Genomic DNA, 20,673 nt, shown 5'->3' on the forward strand with positions numbered 1-20,673 from the left:
TACAAAATGAAGCAGGACACCGTCCCATCAGAACAGATACATACAGTGTCCTGGTTGAATATCATTTTGACTGTGACTCAGTTCAACCAGGGCGCTGTTTAATCAAACATGAGTGTTTTATAGGAGCGAGGGTTAAAGCAATTAAAAACCAGGGCATGTTACATAAGCAGGAAGTGGAGACGGTACACTGCAGAGCTCATTTGGAGTTATAAGCACGGACAGGCGGAAGTGTAAACACAGATTACACAACGCTGTAGTGAAGCGCAGTTATAAAGTGTGTCTTTCAAACAGGGAGACTGATAACCGCCCTCTGGCCATTTCCTGTCAGTAATAATGAACGCAGCGCTGCTACAGTATGCAGGTGGAGTGCATGTACGCAGATAACATCCTTTTATAGTGTCCTGTTGTATACTGCACCGAGTACAGCAAGGCCTGTTGGTTCAGCAGTGCATTTATTAGTTTATTGTGTGCACCTACAATTTATAAAAAAAAGTTTAATGAATCTTATTTCCTCGTGTGCCCCAGCAGGTAAAGAGTCTGCAGAATGTTGGACATAATTATAGCTTGTAAATATACATTTTAATTATACTGTTGCTGTGCTGTGTTTAGTTTTGTGGCTCAAATTCACCTAAAGATCTCAGTGTCACTCAGTTATACTTGTACATGGGGAGCAATAAAATAACTTGTGTTTAAAGCATCTAATACCTAAACAATAAGCTCTTTTGAGTAGCACTAGCGCTGGTGTGGCAAAAATAAAACTACTAATCTGTGTCCCTCCCTGAAGTTATAACCACCGTCAAAGCTTTCAATTTTTGCAACAAGGACAATATTAACAAAGCGTCAAGTAATAATGACATGATAAAGAAAAACGGTGGTCATTACTTTAGGGAGAAACAGATTTGTAGGGTGTTTATGTTGCCATTGCACACCAGCTTTATTACTTAGATTGCCTTTAAACAACACGAGTGATATTCCATAACTTTTGCTTTTTGTAAATTGTTGAGTGGAGGGAAAACACTAAGTTGACAAGATGAACCCGAATTGGTTAAACTTGGAACTGCCGATACTTTATCAGATTTAAATGAATGTTTAAATACCACGAGGCAGCGACACCTGAGACATGTGAATGTGCAGCGTGCAGACAGTTTGCATGCCATCAGCTCTTTTCTGCCTCTCTGGAAATGTTATGAACGTTTCTTTCTAAACTTTTCCATTTCCCTTTATTTGATGAAACTTCCTGAGGATGTAAAATAAACAAAACGCATATTTCATACATAGAGTATTTATTCAAAAAAATTAAATATGACAACCAAATAAAAAGGCTCAACTTAGGACCAGGATCAGATGAGTGTTAAGACAAAAAAAAAAAGGTCTTGACGTACAGTTTTACTTCTAAAAGTGACACCATTTAGTAATCAGGGGGAAAAGGACATTAATATACTGTGAAACCCAAACATAGTTTTCTTTTCGAGTATGATATGCAGCTAACCACAGAGGTTTAAAGATTTATCGTTGTGGGGAATCCCTTAACATGGGAAACGGGCACTCGTGGAGTAACAACACAACCCCAAGAACTATCACAGGTCTGTAAACGTCTAAATTTCACATTAGAAGATAAAAGAAAAAGTTAAAAGAGGGTCAGAGAGAGACATGCATACACTGAGGGAAGGCCAGACAAACTAATTGCACAGAAACTTTACGATTGCTTCTTTATTGCCGTCCATTCAACAATGAACACATAGAGGGGAAATGTGTTTCTAGGCAGTAAGGGAGGCATCATGTCCCTATAGAAATAAAGCTAAATAAATAATGCTATATAATGTCTAAACTGAGCTACTCGTTACCTACAGAGTCATGAGATCCTCTATTTGTTGTTATTCTTTACAAATGTTAGTTTTTGGGTTGTGCTTGAGTGTCCGTCCACTAAACTGATCCCCACAGGCCTTTTGGTCCTGTCAGCTCCACACTGATCAGTTCTGCATATTTTGTGTTCTTGGCATATGTCAGAGGTATCCACACACACACACACACACACACACACACACAAAACAAATACATATACGCACACAGTCACGCCTTACAGTATTATCATGTATCAATATATACGTATCAATCGGGCCTCAGCGCCCGTTCTGAAAGTTAAGATTTCTTTGATTTACTTGTTTTTTCAGCACCATCAGGAAAGGCACAGTCTGTTAATGGACAACATCGGTCCGAGGATGAACTTTCAACCCTCCCCCTCTCATGAATATGCGACAAGAATGATAAAAAAAAAACTAAAACAACTTTGCAGTTTGTAGCACACGCATTGAGAAATATCTTAAAACATGATGATTTTAAAGTTCACTTCTTCGATGAGCTTTTGAGATGATAAAGAAAACAGCAGGTGGTCTTCACAGGTCGTCTTTACAGAGGAGGGTTGATGGTTCATCCCATCTCTTTACGTGACAAAACAACCCCCAACAGTCTCCACAAAGCAGGTCGACATAGCAAACATCACTTCCAATAGTAAACCTATTGCATTATCAAATTTGGAAAAATGATCACAGACCACTACGATTATTATTAAACGCCATATTTCGATACAGCTTCCGCGTCAAACAGGACTTTGTTAAAAAAAATAAGTGGTGTGTGCATTACATTAATATCTCTACATATAAATATATCTCAATTCAGACTTGAAAATGCTTTTATTTTTCAGGACAAAAGGCATCTGATGTCCAGCTCTGCCAACAGGCTCTGGTCGATTTACTGTATGTGGCGTTATGAGCGGAAAAGGTTAATAAGGCTCCATATTATAGACCATCGAGAAACAAGCAGAGCAGGAGCCAACAATGTTCAACATGCCCACGACTAATTTATCTTCAAGTAAAATCAATTGCTGGTAATGTCTGACATTAAGAAACAGCTCCAACATGACGACAAACACAAAGAGGGACAAACTGTTCTGATATTCTTAGAATTAAAATGCTTTAACTGTCGGCGACTTCAAACAAACATCACGTCTCTGCTCAACCATAAACACATGAATCTCTTTAAGTGCAGTAAAACACCATAATCCTCTTAATCTCTCTGTATTAATATAAAGCCTATATGTATCTGATGAAATATTAAATAAATGTGTTTTCTTATAGCAGCTTAAGTTTGGTTCTGGTGACACGTGGCTAGCACAGTTAGCAGTACAGATGTCATCAGCTTGATGCTGTAAGGCCACCCCCCCCCCCCCCCAAGACCTCCACCCTCACCCCCCGACCAGGCACGTTGGTTTGGTCCAAGAGATGAAACCTGAAGGCTTCGTCTGTATTAAACTGTACTGCAAGGCCATGACAGACAACACCCTCAACGCCGGGGCATTGAGAAACTAAGGGCCGATTAAAAAAGGCATAAAAAATATTGATGAACTTCATAATGTTGGATTCTTGAAATTAAATGTAGGCAATATTATTTGTACCTCACTGCACAACGACACTGTTTTCTCCAAAGTAGAAAAGTATTATTAGAAAAATTACTGTCCAAGGACTGCAATGATTATTCTATTACTCAATAAAAAGAAAAAAATCTGCAAACATTTCGATCATCAATTTATAGTTTTAGTAACTTTTCAATCAAAAATGCCAAACTGTGAGGATTTGATGACGTTCTTTGTTTTATGTATATATTTGCAGTTTTAGACTGTTGGTCGGACAAAACGATATATTTCCTTGAAATCATAACAGCTGACGTTTTATAGACAAAAAGGATTAATTGAGGGTGATAATAATAATCACTACTAGCAGCCCTACATATCATCTACAGCCTTGGAGATACCAAACACAACACAGCTACAGTAGGTGACAAAGACTGAAGCTGAATCTGAAGTCACTAAAGTAAAGTCTCTGCCTTCACCTGGCTGCATGGAACGCCTGCTCAGAAACACATCCATAGCTGCATCCTACATTTTTTTGTTTTCTTCTTTGTGATCTTAACATAACAAGCTTTGTTTTTTTTCAGATCATAACATATTAACAAATTAACAATGCTGGAAAAAAAAAAAGTACACTAAAAAGTAAACGTAGGCACCTGTTACATCGAACACAGCCCAAAACAGCAGCCCTGCCATAACATCTCTACCCAGTTTATAATGTCCCGTTTTTGTTGACATTGTCAGAAAAGTGTAAATTAAATGAATTATGTGCATTATTGAGGTCATGGAGGTGTTGTACTGGAGCGGTTTCTTCAAAACCATCATTAACTATGATCTCAATACTAAAATTATATAATTTAATTAACACCTATATAACAGTGTCAACAAAAACATTATCAAACATTATAGGCACCATGAAATACTTTATGGCTTAACAAATGTATTAGATTGCGTAAAACAATAGTACAGGTGTACCTAATAAAATGGCCACTGACTGACAGGTTATGAAAAAAGATTTTGTGATAAATGCTTAGTCATGAGAAAAACAAGGTTGTGACCTTTAGAATACTTTTGAAATTCAATATATTTGTATTATACGATGAGAAAGGTTTCGCCCGATAATTAAAATGTCACTATATTAGGTCTATTTGAACAAATAAGAGATGTGGGCATGAAATCAGAAGGTCAGAAGATAAGCTAAGAATATTTAATAAAAAATTTAATAAGAACAATTAAAACTATTATTATTGTGAATTTCCTTAAATGATAAGAGCAACAACTTTGTTTTCTTTTAACATCAACATAACGGGAGAAAACGGTCGTATTTCATCCCCGATGTAAGCTCCGTGTTTTATGTGATGATGTGCGTCTAACTCCATCACAGAATATTACAACACAAAACGTGTTGAGTGGATATGGAAGTTATCATTTCCTGATTACCAGAAAACAAAGCATTTATAATAAATCACACAAACTACAGTCCAGCTCCACTAAATGTATTAGCAGAGGCACACAAACCTACATTACGAATAAAAACCTTCCGTCCAACCAGCAGCTCACTCTCGGTTTCAGGCACTTTGTTAAATCTCTTCAAACAGACCTCCACACGTCTGCAGCATCAGTCCTAACATGCCCATGAGAATGTCAAATACCGTACATTCCCGAGCCCAAGTTCATAGTCACTTGCCAAAACTCACTCATAACAAACGAAAACATTCACCCCTGAACCCGCGCTCTCTGCATTAACACCTTATTGCACCGAAGGAGTTCTTGACAACTGAATTGGTCAGATCCTCTCGCAAAAACTGGGGAAAGTCAAAAGGTTTGTGGTCGTCAGAAGTGATAAACAGTCTGCTCTATTGCTGAATGTTAATTTAAGTTAAAAAGAATAATTCATAAATAGCAAGTGAAATAACACACAAGAAAGGTTTGGTATAACACAAGCTGAACTATAAATGAGAGAAATTTAAAACTGTCCATTTCGCGGCCATGGCATTGTATTCTAACAGTCGTCTTTATGCACCTCGCCGTAAGGCATCGAGCGATACACAATGCCTCGTCGATGGCTGTATGTGGCTTTGTTTAAAAATAAAACTTAAGATTTCATTCAGCGTCTGTGTTCAGAGTGCAGAGTTATGCTTCTAACTGTCTGGCTGAATGTCTGGAACCATTGGCTTAAAGAGAGACAGAAGAGTAACCACTAAGGCAGCCTGCCGGTTTGAGGGGGAAAAAGGGCGACGCTTTTGTTTTTACGAGCATACTCTAACAATGTTGCCATGGCAATCACACATTTGCTTGACAGGGAAATAACACATATAGTATTGTATCCAGACAAGCTGAAAACTCACAAACAAACAAACAAACAAACAAACAAACAGGTAAAACCGTCACAATATAAACCAGCAACATTAGGCTCAACGTGAGGCTACGGAGCAAGTCAGGTCTTCACTGCTTCTGCTTCCACCCATGCACCATAAAATCATCAGTTTTTGTATTTCCTGCTGCTCCGCCATTCTTGAAAACACAGATAATAAAACTATGAGCTGCTGTCAAAACTGGAAGGGGAGGATGTGACTTGTGAGCTTTAAAAAAGGAGACAGAATCCATTGTGATGTAAATATAGCGGAAGAGGTGTAGGTGAGAGATGCTTGTGCACAGAAACAATTGGCTGGTTTCAAATTGCATAATGTGGCTGTAACTCCTCCCTGGCTTATTACATCCGTCGTCATCGAGGTACAGTGACCGAAGCTGCACCAGCACGGGGTGGGGGTGGTGGGGGGGGGAGGGGAGCCGAGGTCGCTCTGCACGATGACTTGAGACGACTGATGGACGTCGGACGCCAAGACAGGCTGAGCGGCTGGGAAAGATGGAGGGAAGTTGAGGGTTCAGGCGAAATACATGGTCGTCAGTGTGTCATGGTGGATCTGAACGGCCTTGGCCAGCGCCTGCGGGTCCCTGCCGTTACTCTGCCCTGAGACGTGGCTGCCCTCCGCACTGTCAGGAGGAAATAATGGTAAGTACAAATGTAGTATTGTCTGCACTGAAAAAAATATTAAACCCACCTGGATAATGAATGTAATAAATACATTTTAAAAAAGTATCATAAATGTCATTTCATTGTTGGATATTAATTTAAATTCTTTAGAATTTGTATGTAGAAAATGACTCTTCCGTAGCCACTAACTCAGCACCTCAGGGTTGTACGAGTTTGAAGTTATACAAGTAATAGTATTGTTGTTATTCATATTATAATTATATGTTTTAATGAATTAAAAGGTGCAATGTGTAATTCCGAGCCAGCTGCTCCTAAGAAATAGGGGGCAGTATTTCACCTCTATACTGCGTCCATGCAATTTGTAATGTTTATATTTTAGTTGTAGTAGTTTGGCATATTTACTGTATTCTAATTCATTCTTTATATTGAGTATTGCATTTACTCCTGTGTAATGCCTGTCAGTCAGTCAGCAGGGCAAGAATACAAAAATCAGACCAAACTGCTGAAACTCTGATCTCCGAAAAAGAAAACAAGCGAGTCAGCAGCTGTTCTTCTTCTCCCTCTGTACTGAGGCAGACTGCAGCTACACTGACTCACTATCACCTCTAGAGGAACACGTGGTATTACAGACTGGACGGAGCGCAGCTAGCTGTTAGCATGCTAACTTCAGTAGATATCTCTGCAACACAACACAGAGACGTCTTTAACGTCAACACTGTTACCTCTTCACTGTTGATAATAGTACATAAGCCACATAATAGTTCATAGTTTTAATGGTTTAAATTCTGGCATATCTTACACATTGAACCTTTAATATAATGATTATTGTTTCTTCTTGTGTCTTTTGACATGTCTGTTTATGTGGAAAGCTTGACTATACCATGTTTAGTTATCTTTGAAAAGATGCTTCACAATCAAACACTTGAAACAAGGTTGAGCAAGCTCACCTGTCCTCTTCACTCTGTATCAGATGATACTATACTAGTTATTCTGGTTGAATGTTTAGTTTCTGTTTTCTGGCAATACAGGAAATCTAAACTAATTTCAAATGAATAGAGTGTCTACCCACCTGTCATGCTCTTTGTCAACCAGGTGGTAGCGGGCGCGGAAAGCCACCAGGTGGGCGTAGTAAGCCGGTGCTGGGATGGAGACGGAGCGTGTACAGCGGACGTAGGTGTGGCACAGCTGGTAGGTGAGGAGCTGGAACTCGTCGCCAGTGAAACAGTTGTCGTCCCACAGAACGTGGTAGTGGGAAGGCCGGCTCGTACCCTGAGGGGAGGGAAGCCGAATTAATCGCACCCAAGAGAAAGTAACTCCATAGGGAGAGGACTAACAGTGAGGGGCTGCGGAGAGGCCAGTCTGCTTAATAGAAGTGCATCTGACCAGTGATGGTGAAGTGTGGTTGAGGAAGATATAATAGTCTACAACATTCAGAGTTCAATGATTTTATAGAAGAATTGTCAGTATAGCTTCAATCTGCAGCAATCTGGCACCACAAGTGTACTACAGCAAGTCAGTGTGTACTGTGACAAATAATGCAAACATAGGAAGGAATACCCGTATTATTGCCGATTCAGACTTTAAAAAATGCGTACATAATTATTAAAATTCCCCCTCAAGACCCAACTCAAATCATCTTACCGTCTTTGTTTCAGAGAAAGTTATTTTTTTAAGGGAAATTATATTTTCTAGGAGTGTAACAATCTATTGTTCTGAATAGATTTATCAATTCAATGATTAAGATACAGGATACTTACAAGATACGCCCATATTTGAAAAATTCCTATCTTAAACATGAGAAATGTGGCACTATCAGCAAATATTATATATTGTATCCCCCAAAGAATCAACATCATATTGTATAGTGAGTAAACGTGTGATATATACCCCTTAATGTTTTCATCCTGTATAAACCAAATCTCTATAAAAAAACTATTAGTTCTCCATGCTGTTGAATGTTTTATCAGTGAGTTGAAGGTTTCCAGGGACTTTGCCTGAAAGTCTGAAGCTTACCTGGATTCCAGCGTGACTGCAGAGGTAAAAGTCAAACTCGTAGGGGTGAGTGATGTCTGTGTCCACTGTGGTGCCGGCAGGAATGTTTCCACTTCGTCCAACCTGAAGGTAATTTAACAAACTGATTTAAGAGAACGTCAAAGTGCCTGAGAAATCCCATTTATATGTCTGAGCAGGGACTCTGATATCAAATTCTCCTTTTATCTCATTTGTTTCCCTTTTGGTTGATAAACTTCTACCCAATTTACCAACTTAATCAAACTGATGGAGAGTAAACAGCCATAATAACTCCATTAATATTGTTCCTCTTTTGTGTTACTCACCCGCTCGTTGCGATCTGCACAGAAGAGTCGCGTGTGATGGCGTTTCTGTACAACAATGTAAGTAATCCCCGGCTGGTATTCTTTCTCTAGACTTATGCAAGCCTCCCTGATGGCCAGCAGCTCGTAGTACAGAACCTGCACAGAACAATACAGTTAGACTGGCAAAATAAACTAATTAGCAATAATGTGTTTCTGTAAAAGTGGTGCAGAGGTGTTGAAGAGTGGACATCTACTATAAGACCTTAACCTGTAACTAGTATTAAGACATTAACCTGTCCTCACTCCATAAAAGGAAGCAAAACATTTCAGTAAAAAGAAGAACAACAGAAACCACTTGTGGTACCTGTCTGAACTGTCCTTCTGACACTCCGTCCCTGTAGAAGATGATCCTGGTTGGCTTGTATCGGGTCGATTTGTAGAACTGGATCAAGAGCTCTTTTACCATGGAGGACAAGTCCTGGATGACCTCCTGTCTGGGCCTCTGGACCCGCACTGTAGCGCAGTACCTGCTGGGGTGGGCGTCCATGCTGCCCACCACCTGGAGAGGCAAAACATCAGTCAGATGGGACAGAAACTCAATTATATGCAAAGCATTGGAAATTAAGAGCATTTCATTTAGAAGAACAGTTCACAATTTTCTTTCTACTGAACTAAACTTGCCAACCATATCAGCGCACAGAAGGAAGCACCAAAACAATCTAGTTTGATAAATAGCCCTACAGGTAAGAGGACAATTGTGTATTTTTGATTTTAGGTGAACTGTCCCTAAAAAAACTAATTTTCTGTTCTTTCCCGCAAAAGTATGCAAGTAATACAACAAATAAAACAACATGAAAGGACTGCATTTATAAAGCCCTGGGCTAGCACATCCTGGGTTAAACTGCTCTCTGAGGCTGATGATGCCGACAGGTGGCCTATTTACTTTATTTAGTCACAAATCAAAATCACATTGGGCTCTGAGTGCTTATTTTCTGTGCCCTCAGTTCAGACCTGAGAGGGTATGTTTGGTCAAAAACGTTGTGCTTTGCCTCATCGTGGCGTTTCACATCACCACTGTTAATGAGCACCACGGTCTCTGAGCACATGAGACGCTGGTGTTGTGCTCCAGTGGGAAGGATGAACATGAATGAGTCCATTCTGGGTTGAAAGCTCTGTTGACTTCTCTCTTCTTGGAGAGCGCCATGAGTAGTTATTGTTCTCTCCCTGTCTGCCGCTCACTCGTCTCTTCGTCTGTGTTTCTCTCCCTTTCTCCGTCTTCTCTCTCTGTATCGCTAACTCGTCTGTCACTCGCCTCTCGCCTCTCATCTGTCTGTATTCAGAGTCTCAATGTTTGCCGCCTGGAATGCACAGATTTGATTGGCTGAGTAGCATCACGTGAGATAGCTTAACTCAAATGTAATTGGTCTGTGAGTTTCCTGAACCGCTAAACCAGTGCCGTAAAAATTAGAAAAGCTGCGCCGGTTAAAATTGAAAATCCCTTAATAATTTATTGATTATAAGTCCGGACCAGAACCACCAACCTTCCAATTAGACGACCGCTTCACCTCCTGAGCCACAGCCGTAACATTACAGTTGTTACATGTAATAAACACTCAAATTAAGACCTACAATTATACAGGAAACATTGTTTGGTGCCTGTTTTGTCAAATGTATCAGCAAAAGGCTACAGTTAGGATAATAAAAAAGAAAGTAGCTCTGTGGCTGCATTAACAATGACCAGTAGCTCTGAAATGGTTACCAAAAGTCCACAATTAAGGAAGAGAAAGTGCATTTTGTGGCAATAGAAACAGACTGATATGAGTATGTAAGCAAAGAGAAAAAACAAGATTGTTGGCCAAATAGCTTTTTTCTGAGGTGAAGTCTCACCGCTGCAATAGATGGCTTTTTTCCGTCTCCTGCTGGAGGATGAGTGACATCAGCCCCAAGGAAGATGACGGGCTGCTGGAACACTGACGGTCTGGATGGATAACAATAGGCACAAAAGTATCTTACTATCAATCTCTCATGTTGCAAAACAGTCTTTTTAACACAGATCACAGAGTGAGCCAAAGAAAAAATGTGTCAATGTGACTACGGTTAAAAATTGATCTTGTAACGCTAATAAGAAATATTGAAAAGCCCCAGCAGCAAGAACCCAGAAGGTGTTTGTTCATCTTTACTTGCTGTGTTGATTTTACCGTTGGTGTGGAACGAGGATGTTGTTGATTCCTCCCAGCTTGACGTTGATCTTGAGGCAGAGGTTTGAGAGAGTCTGAGGGGACGTCTTCACAACGTTCTTCACCTGCACACACTGTGTAGCCATGCCAAGGAGGGTGTCACCCACCCGCTTTACCTCAGCTGTGGGTCAGAGAGATTGTATATTCTTTAACTCTGCAATCACAATTTACTGCATGCACTTAAATGCCTCACCAACTTCATATGACTGAAGTGAGGCTACATTAAGTTTGCCTTTATAACGTTGAGATCCAACCTCTCTATTCACAGTGACTTCTTGATTTATTTTTGTTACCGTTGGTTTAGAAATGGTTATTTTTGTACCATAGACGGGTGTTTTCCCAGGCAGGATTACGATGATGAGCTGCAGCCCAGCGTACGTGTTCTTCAGGTGTCTGAACATGGGCTCCACGCTGTCAGCTCCCTGGGCGTATTTACAGAAACATGGCTGGCCTTGGATTGGCATCCCAGCATCCTTTGAGATTTTACGCAGCTGATCGGTGAAGCTCCTGAGCACGAAGAACAAAGAAATGACCATAATGTACATCAGCCCTATGTTTTTACTGTCACTACCAGCAGAGTATGTTAATTATTTAACTCTACTTGTCACTTAAAGAGTAAATAGTCTGTGCTCAAACAGTATTTTTCATTTTAAAAAGAAAATGAAATGTTCTGCCTGTAGAAGTTTTAAAAATGTATATATAATGAACTGTCATACTTTAGCATAATTATTCTAAATAAATCTAGGTAATACATTGGAATACTCAAAATAAACAACTTTCTTTCTATTTATCTAAATGCATTTCAGTTTATTTTTATTATCCTTCCTTTAATCCGTTCTTTCTTAAAGTTTTACCACTTTCAACTAAACTATTCAATAAAAGTAATTTCCATGAACTCACTTAAGGATCTCTTCTCTGCACTGCCTCTGGGTGGCGAAGCAGGCAATGGCCCACATCTTGATCTCCACTCCGGTGTGAAACTGCTTCCCCCTCATGTCCCACACCCCGTGGCTTGGTGTGGCCACCGTGCGGTTCTGCAACGACAGTGCAGGGTTGATCTGCTGGGGCTGGCAGTCACACAGACAGTACAAAAGACACAGACAATGTATGGATTCAAAGATTAAAAAAATCAAAAAGGAGTCAGGCAGTCAGTGAGATCTCAAGATCAAGGGCTACTGATGTTTGAATTTGCTTTTGATTGGGTCAAGCATTTAGTGTGTAAGAAAACATCATTTTGTGGCATAAAAATGGCAGTCATGCAAACCAGAGACTGCTTTCAAATGAAAACAGCGTCTATATACGATTTCTTAAAACAGCATGAGTTTGTAAAATAGTATTTTAAAAAAACAGCAGATTCCAAAAGTAAAACTTCAAAAACAAATATATGTGAGAGATGCAATCAGAGTTTACAGTGTGAGCACATCAACTGTGAGAAAATAAAACTAGAGATTGTAATCACAGGGTTTCCCCACAGAACTGCCTGAGAGTGGCTCATTTTAAATGTTGGTCATTCTGATTAAAGACATTCCACAAACCAAGTCACTGATCACCACTAAAGGATCCTAATCAAGCCTAGTCAACAGAGTGTTTGGTTCTGGCTGGAATTCTGAGCAGTCCCCCCCCCCCCACACACACACACACACACACACACACGATTTAAAAAGGAAAAGTACCATAAACGGTTCAGAGCTCACCCTGCCGCCATATTGCAGCATGGGGGCCGGCAGGACGCGGCCCGTCACTTGTGCCATCTCATCCCGCACACGGAACTGAAACTCCTGGACGAACGGGTCGTTCTCGTAATTTGCACTCCTCACCTGAGGAGGAGAGGGAATTATTTTCATTAAACACGGAAAAAAGGAAAAGAAAAAAGCAAACTTTGGCCATTTTATCTCTTGTCCATCGGCTGCTCACCAGTCTGCTGATCTCCTCCTGTCTGTCTGGTGCAGAGCGGGCTGTTGCTTTGATCATGGTCGACGTCTGGTTGTCTGTTAGTTTTTTAATGCAGCGCTGTCCAGGTACAATGTTGCACACCTAAATGGAAAAAGCGGAAGTTTAAGTAACTCCATGTTTTATTCCAGCCTAATAATCTGACTGAATTACCATTTGTATCCATTTACAGTCGACACAGATATTGCAGTAAACTTATTGTTTCCTCGCACGTCAAACATTCTTTCTGCCACTTTTCTATCACCTTTTCTCATGAATTATTTGAACAAATCTGAGATGCGTGCTGCAATTCAGGGGTCTGGAACGAGGCTAACCTTCACACATGTTAAGGTACAGAAATAAAGGATATAAAATGTGATTTATTATTACTGATTGTAATTAAATTAAAAATAAAAATAAAAGTTACCAGCCACTGGAAACTTCCAAATACAAAATTGTTACCAGCATTTGGCAGGGGAAACATAAAGTCACCATCAGTCCTTACCTCTAGGGGCAGGTAGGTGTGCTTCTGTTCCTGGCCCACCTGCAAACAAGGCAGGTGGGGGTACTTCAGCTGCAGGCTGTACTTCTCTCTGAAGTACTGCGCCACTGTGCGTTCAACTGTCTGACCGCTCTCAAGCTGCAACGGAAACCTGTGGATTTGATTGCAATAAGAATCTCCCGTTAATGTCGGCCAATGACAGCTTTAATTGCAAGTTAACAAGCAACTGCGATGCAATGTAGGACGTACGTCTGGAGGCTGGCAGGGCGTCGTGTTACATTGCAGACTCTGTACTTCCTGCGCATGGTTCCACAGTGTGTCACTTCCACTTTAAGACCTGTGGAGATGGTGGAATAAGCATCAGCAACATTTATGTGTCTGAAGCTTTTATTCATTAGAGTGAAATAACTTAGTAGGCTTAAATGCTTGCTTCATCAAGATTCAGCTTTCACCTGCACCTCCTTTATGCATCAAATAAACAGTCAAAACGTTCAAAGCATTTCGCACTGAATAGTCTACAACGACATCAAAAAGCCACAGCAGCTTCCCATGCAACAAAACCGTACAGGGTCAGGCCTCGTACTGCAGCACAGTGAAGACGAGCGCTGCCTTTCCTCTGTGACATACCTTTGATCTCTTTGGTGAACTTGACCCTGTGGGAGTCAGTGAGAGGGCGGGGCTGCTCGTCAATGTTGTGAATGTCCAGGACCTCACACATGAACTGGATGACTGGCTGGGCTTTATAAAAAGCAGTGGCTGACACTAAAAAGATAGAGAAGAGATCAAACGGTCAATCATGATGGCAGTAACTCAGGTGGAGTTAGGTTTATTTAGAGTCATGAAGCACACACATAACTCTTTGGGGCCAAATGCTATTGATCTTCTCATCCCCTCATATGAAACTACAGAGAGCAGCTGGTTAGCTTAGCTAAGCATAAGCACTTGAAACAGTAGGAAACAGCTAGCATGGCTCTGTGCAATGTTAACAAAATATGACTAACAGCAACTCTAAAGCTCTCCAATTAAGTCAAGTCAATTGTATTTATATAGCCCAATCTCAAATCACAACTTTGCCTCAGGGGGCTTTACTATCTGTACAGCATACGATACCCTCTGTCCTTAACAACCCTCGCTATAGACATTTTTTTCCCAAACTGTTCCTTTTAATGCTTACTCACCATCAATGTTGAGCATCATTTTCCACATGGCTGGCCGTACTGACTGATGGAAGCCAAACCAAACCTCTCTTCCTCCACCTAGCGGGTGGTCGTAGCCCTCTGGGGAGGAGAAGAAGGATCGTCCAACAGGCGTGTACCTAATGAGGTCATAGGAGGTGACACAAAGGTTAGTGGAACACAAACCCAGGCTTTGAGTTGCATGTGTGGGTGCAGCAAAACACACGTGCTGCCTGAGTTACGAGTTTGTTCATGTTACTAAAAGCTATTTTGGTTAATGGATTTAGCAAATAGCATATCTTGAGGTAGATTACATACAAGATGCTTTTAATCCATATCTCCTTGTTTTATTTAAATCTCACTTGGGCCACCTAATATATAAAAAATATATCCAGCCGTGTTTGTCGGCTGCTTACATGTTTCCACCAAACTGTACCCGTTACAATATGTGACAACGTTGAGGTTGAAATACTGCATAATAAATTAAGGGAGCTATACAGTGACTCCAGGATGCAAGATGCAGGATCATATTTCATTACCAGATAAATCTCTCATGCTTAATTCAGTACTATTAAGATCAAACTCTTATCTTCATCTTCCCGTCATTGACACGTTAAAAGAAAACTACAGGACATAGTCATCTTAATTATTTTGAGGACATTTATTAATAGATCATGATTTGAGCAAAACATTTCACCAGACTTTAAATCTTAGAAACTAGTATCTGAAATATTTATCTACGCTGAGCTTTTCATATGATTTGAAGTATTTTAGGATGGGGTCAGAATTTCTTCCTTTCTTCTTTTATTCCCTTTTGAAATATTCCTAGTTTAATGTGGAAAAACAAATCTTTGCAGAGGGGAGAAAACTCACTTCATGGAGGGCAGGTGTCGCAGGACGACGTCTACGGCATGAACAGGGTTGGTGCTGATGGGTTTCTCCAGGTCCACCGGCTCAGCAATGGCGCGTCCTGTCAAGACTTCGTGCAGCATGTGCCAGCTGACCAACGACACAAACCTAATGGTGACTTTAAATGGGCGGTCCTTCCCACCGTCACCTGGCAGAGTGACGTCCAGATCCACCTGCAGAGGAAAACATGGGTTATTGTGGATCACTGATCAATGACAATAAGCCTCCAGCCGCCGTTAAATATTACTTTGACTTTGGTATAACGTTGTTTTTAGGTGTGAAAAGCTGACTTAAGAAGCCATTCACAACATTCAACACTGGACATTCTTTCACAAGCTAAACTGTAGGACTGTACCAAATGACATTTGGTGCTTCTATTGAGGTTTTTTAATGAAGCTTCAAATGTATGTCGTAATGTTTGGATCACACAAGTGGAAAACAATGCTACGCAGCCACCACTGGAATCTAATTCTACAATTACTATAATACTAATAATATTAGTGTAGCCTAATCGTAATCTGTAACTGTGCAGAAACAGAATGAATAGATAATAAAAAGACATTCGAAAGTTGATTTAGAACTTGAATGTCAACGTTATGAATGAAGCTTTGACTATTCGCTACAACTCTACTAAACTGTGATTTTTTTTTGTTGGCTCAGACAACTCAAAACAACCGCAACGAAACTTAAGAGTACAGTCTTACCCCACCAGTGGCCACAGGAAGTGGGCTAGCAGTGTAGAGGCTTCTCTTCCCATCGTAAACAGGCAAACAGTCACCAAAGATGGTTACCTTGAAATGCTGAACCATGGAGTCCACCACCTCCCTGAGAAGACCACAAGGTAAGAAACATATCACCAAAGTTTACACAGCTCAAAGACATTTCAGGAATAAATAAAGTGTTACTATTTGTATTTAGTATTAGCTAGCTCTCTCACAGATTCAGTCTATAGTCTGCAGTTTGTAAAGCTCCTTTTCTGTTACCTGTTGACCCGGCGAGGACATTTATCAGGCTTGATGTCCACCTCATACAGATAGACGTCGATCTTGGGTATATCCACTTGGAAGCAGTTGGCCAGAAGCTTGATGGGCTTCCCAAGGGTGCCATAGCCAGGTCTCCGTGGCAACGAAAAAAGGGCTTGGGCTTCAACGGGTGCTCCAACGTCTCCTACAACACATACCAAAAATAAGTAAGCATAAAAAAAAAAAGCAAGACAATGTTCACATCACACTATGGCTTTCTTGATAAATTATAGAATAGGCTTGTATACTAAAGATTCTATCTTGATAATTCCAAAGTACAGTGTTTAAATTAATGATAATATTGCTCATAACTGTTTATGTTAGATATATCGACCGTATCTAAGATCTCCATACCCAGACCAGTAATCATGAATGTGATTTACCCTTTTCAAACAAGCTGAGAGGAAGGAAGTGGTTAATAAGGAGGAAAGAGCAGACGGTGGGTGCTGGGACTAAAGATGGTCAGGGACGTTAAAGATTGCCTCATGTCAAACTGAAACAATCCGGCTAACGCCGTTTTTCCCACATCAATCTGATTATGTACGTATAAAAAGGTTACAGAGTTAGGTGGCATTTTAACTAAAGACCAGCTCAGCGATCACAGACTTCTTCTGTCTGACATGGCCTTTGCCAGACGGGAGGAGAAGTGGGTGACAGTGACTGACACACACACACACACACACACAAAGTACTAGGTGAAAAGAAAAATCACAATTTCCATAAATGTGACTCAGAGGGTCCACACACATGACGTAAAGTCTGTACACAGAGCCCAAGCTGCGTATAGCAAGAAGTGTGTTTTGCTTGTAATGAAAGAAAAAAAGTGCTGATGAATCTGGCCATGAAATAAGTGCGACAGTCAGACTGTGGGACTGACACTGACCCTGCCGTGACGAGGCTTCACTCAGTTAAAGACTTTACTTTCTGCTGATGCATCCCCAGGTCGCTACCTCCCCTGTGCCGTTCCCATGGAAATGTTGCCCCTGTTGCTACCGTTTCGCCATGGCAACTAAAGGCATGCTGACAGGAAAATGAAAACATCTGCACACAGATTTGTCTTGTTCATCGTGGAGCTTCGGTGACAAAGGCTGTGTCCGAAATCATTCACTACTCTGCTCACAGTAAATATATTATTTCACGCCACAACTCATGGATTTGTCAGTCTGTCATTTTTCCTTCATGATGGTATATAGTGCTTGTTTAGTGACTATTGGTTGTACTCTACTTTCCACAATGCATTCTGGGACACTTTGAGTCCACTATATAAAAAGGTATAATAATTTTCACTATACATTAGATAGCATTACAAAATAGCACTATCGTTAGTAGTGATTGATTTTGGAAACAGCAAAAAAACTTGTATCTTAAAATGCATGTTTTTATATTTTACTTTATTTGTATGGTTAGTTTTTGTTGTTTATTTTTATGCCATTGCAATAGCGGTTTTCTAATATTGTTTATTTTCCAAAATCGTCTATATACCAGATGTAATCAATCGGTTTTCACCATATCCGCCTTGATGAAGATCCTGCGAGTTCAAAACCGGTCCTATTCAATGTCTGAAAAAATAAAGGCTTATAAGAAAAGTCACCTTGCTCTGGAAAACATTTTATTTTCTATGCAAAAATTTAAGAAAGGCATATCAAAAAGTGGCAACTAAAGGAATTCAACCATAGATTTATTTTAGGAATTATGGAAAACATGGTTAAAAACTAGACTGAAAACACAAAAGTTCAGTGTTGAACAACAATTGATCAGGCTGCTTCATCAAACAAATGCACCGCAAATTGCATTGCAACCAGAAATAACCCAAACAGAGCCGACTTTCAAACCACACACTTTAAGAGAGAACTTCATTGACATAATATTGTACAGAATTAACATCTTTACACTAAAGCTGGAGAGCAAAAACATATGTACTATTAAAATAAATGATTTAACCTTCACCATCGAGCAAACGTCAAGTATTAAACACTTGTAATATGTGGACAAACACTTTTAAACCTGCAAATCAAGATCAAAAAGTTTAGTTTCCAGCTTCTAAATTGTCATGATTTACTGCTTTTCTATGTTTTAGACCATTATACAAATGTAATATATATTTTTGGACAGTCTGATATCATTTTAAATGTTCTAAATGTATGTTAATCTCTGATAAAGCTTTGTTCTTTCCTATGCCATTTGGTGAAAAATGGGTGGAGAATGAATGGGTCAGTTTCAGTGAACCAGTTTGGCTCTTTTTTCCCCTCCCAGTCCACCACTGGCCCCAACAACATCAATAATATACAAGCCGTGACTCACAAATTGTGCCTCCTGGCAACAAAAGTGAATTGACTAATGTCCTGCCATGCTCAATGGATTTGTAATTAACACAGGCAGCGGTTAACTGAACATTATTCAATAACTAGGGTAACTATGGCAGCAGATGGTGTGAAAGCCTGCCCTTCAAACACACACACACGAAAACGAGCCTCTCTCTCTCACGCTTCACGCACACCTGACGGGATCACCACCTGCCTTTGACAGCCCGCAATGAATGACGTAAAGACAATACAAAAAAGCCTGTGAGACTTGTTTGAGGCATACACAAAAACACACATGTACTACACTGAGTCACAAAAATGACCGGTAAAACTCCATTGAGGAACAATTAACCAAGTATATTATGCCTGTTAGAGCTGGAGATGGGAATTTAAATTGAGTTTTCAAGCTGAGCTGCTTTTGCACCAGTGCCTATGATAGCCTGGCAACTTATTTAACCACAGCTGCAGTGCTGTATTCAGATATTTTCCTTAAGCTGCAAGTAGTAATACTACGGTGTAGAAATACTCTATTACAATTCAAAGCAATGCATTCAAAATCTTACTTGGATAAAAGTACATAAGTATTGGCATCAAAACTAAAGTACCAAAAGTAAAAGTATTCATGATGCAGAATCAGATATATTATAACTGGATGATAATTAGTAATGCATTCATGTGTTCATCACTTTAATGTTGCAGCTGGTAAATTTCAATAACGTTATATACTGCTGGGTAGCTAAATATATAATAACACAACATAATATATTAGTTAGTAGTTATATATGGTATTATTAAAAGTTATTATTTTTAAAGTTATCAAATAAATGTAGTGAAGTAAAAAGTACAATCGTTCTCTCTAAATCAGAAGCATAAAATAGCAAAAAATAACTTAATAGCAAAAGTACCGTACAAATGTACTTAAGTAAAGTACTTGAGTAAATGTATTTAGTTACAGTCTAAATGTATTTAGATACAGTGTAAATTACTTAGATCAACTTGCAGTTCCCAAATGCTCAATCATGGGGGTCTAACGTGTGTCTAGCACTGCACACAGTCTGCAAATAACTCAAGTGCAGCACCTGAACACCACATTAAGCATGGCGGTTAGTTAGTCGGGGGATCCCACCTGTTGTTCCGATTTCCATTCATGAGGTCTCAGTCCGGATGACCCGGCGCCCAGTGATTACTTCTCCCTGCGCAGGATAGAACTTGTAGATCCGCTGGCCGACACGCCGCTCTCCGGCTACGCGGCTCACTGCTCCCCCGGCTTCGGTTGCTGATGTGTGGAACCGGGCCGCTTGGGGGGGTCCCCTCGGCTGGAAGTATTCTCCCCCACAGACCTGCCTTACCGCAACTGACAGCTCAAAGTAGCACAAAATGTTCCCAACTCCGTCTTAGGACGTTCTTTATGTTGTATCTGAAAGAAAAACGACGTTATGTTCAGAGTTGGAATTGTTTGTGACAGTTTAACTCGGAGTTGGTTAAATATAACTGACGGTGGGTAAGCTAACAGCGACAGTTAGCTTTAGCCGACGACAACTAGCAACTGACTGGCAACTCGACACAGACCAGTGATATGAATATTTACCTAGTCAGTGGCTGTATTGGTCGTCTCAGTAGGTTACCGTGACAATCCCGGTGTTGTTCTTCTTTATCAAACAGATATAAGGGCTTCAGTACCCCGGCGTCCTCCTTGGTATCGGCGAGTAACCGGTATGAAATCTGCACTTACACCGCCCTCTCGCTCACTAATGTAAAGCTCGCGAGAATAGAAAATCAAGACATCCGGAACACTCATTCAAAAATAAAAACATAACTCAGTCTTAGAACTATTATTGTTCTATACTACTACTACTACTACTACTACTACTACTACTACTACT

The 20,673-nt window shown here is 40.2% G+C and overlaps 1 protein-coding gene across 2 annotated transcripts; it reads right to left on the reverse strand.

Moving 5' to 3' along the window:
* Positions 1–1,266: 1,266 nt before the first annotated feature.
* ago3b (argonaute RISC catalytic component 3b) lies at positions 1,267–20,516 on the reverse strand. Of its 2 annotated transcripts, none has more exons than XM_029442757.1 (20): positions 20,379–20,516; positions 19,917–20,207; positions 16,449–16,632; positions 16,170–16,290; positions 15,430–15,638; positions 14,560–14,696; positions 14,009–14,143; positions 13,631–13,718; positions 13,385–13,532; positions 12,865–12,984; positions 12,624–12,767; positions 11,851–11,984; positions 11,273–11,457; positions 10,912–11,071; positions 10,601–10,691; positions 9,078–9,272; positions 8,735–8,869; positions 8,412–8,513; positions 7,468–7,667; positions 1,267–6,397 (listed from the first exon to the last, which is right to left on the reverse strand). In XM_029442757.1, exons 2-20 carry the CDS (start codon positions 19,933–19,935, stop codon positions 6,289–6,291), a joined length of 2,616 nt encoding a protein of 871 aa, XP_029298617.1. In that variant the 5' UTR covers positions 19,936–20,207; positions 20,379–20,516; the 3' UTR covers positions 1,267–6,288. The 2 variants fall into 2 exon arrangements, with proteins under 2 accessions (XP_029298617.1, XP_029298616.1); XM_029442756.1 differs by having other exon boundaries at positions 11,851–12,017.
* Positions 20,517–20,673: the final 157 nt, after the last annotated feature.

The sequence above is a fragment of the Cottoperca gobio genome, chromosome 11 (genome assembly GCF_900634415.1).
Source record: "Cottoperca gobio chromosome 11, fCotGob3.1, whole genome shotgun sequence".
In the NCBI taxonomy this organism is placed as follows: Eukaryota; Metazoa; Chordata; class Actinopteri; order Perciformes; family Bovichtidae; genus Cottoperca; species Cottoperca gobio.

Bases quoted from the DNA above. Each gene is read 5' to 3' on its own strand.
- ago3b (XM_029442756.1), bottom strand. The intron at 8,870-9,077 runs GTACCACAAGTG...TGTTCTGTGCAG, and splicing joins CAGAAGGACAGTTCAGACAG to GTTCTGTACTACGAGCTGCT. The intron at 8,514-8,734 runs GTGAGTAACACA...AATTACCTTCAG, and splicing joins GTGCAGATCGCAACGAGCGG to GTTGGACGAAGTGGAAACAT.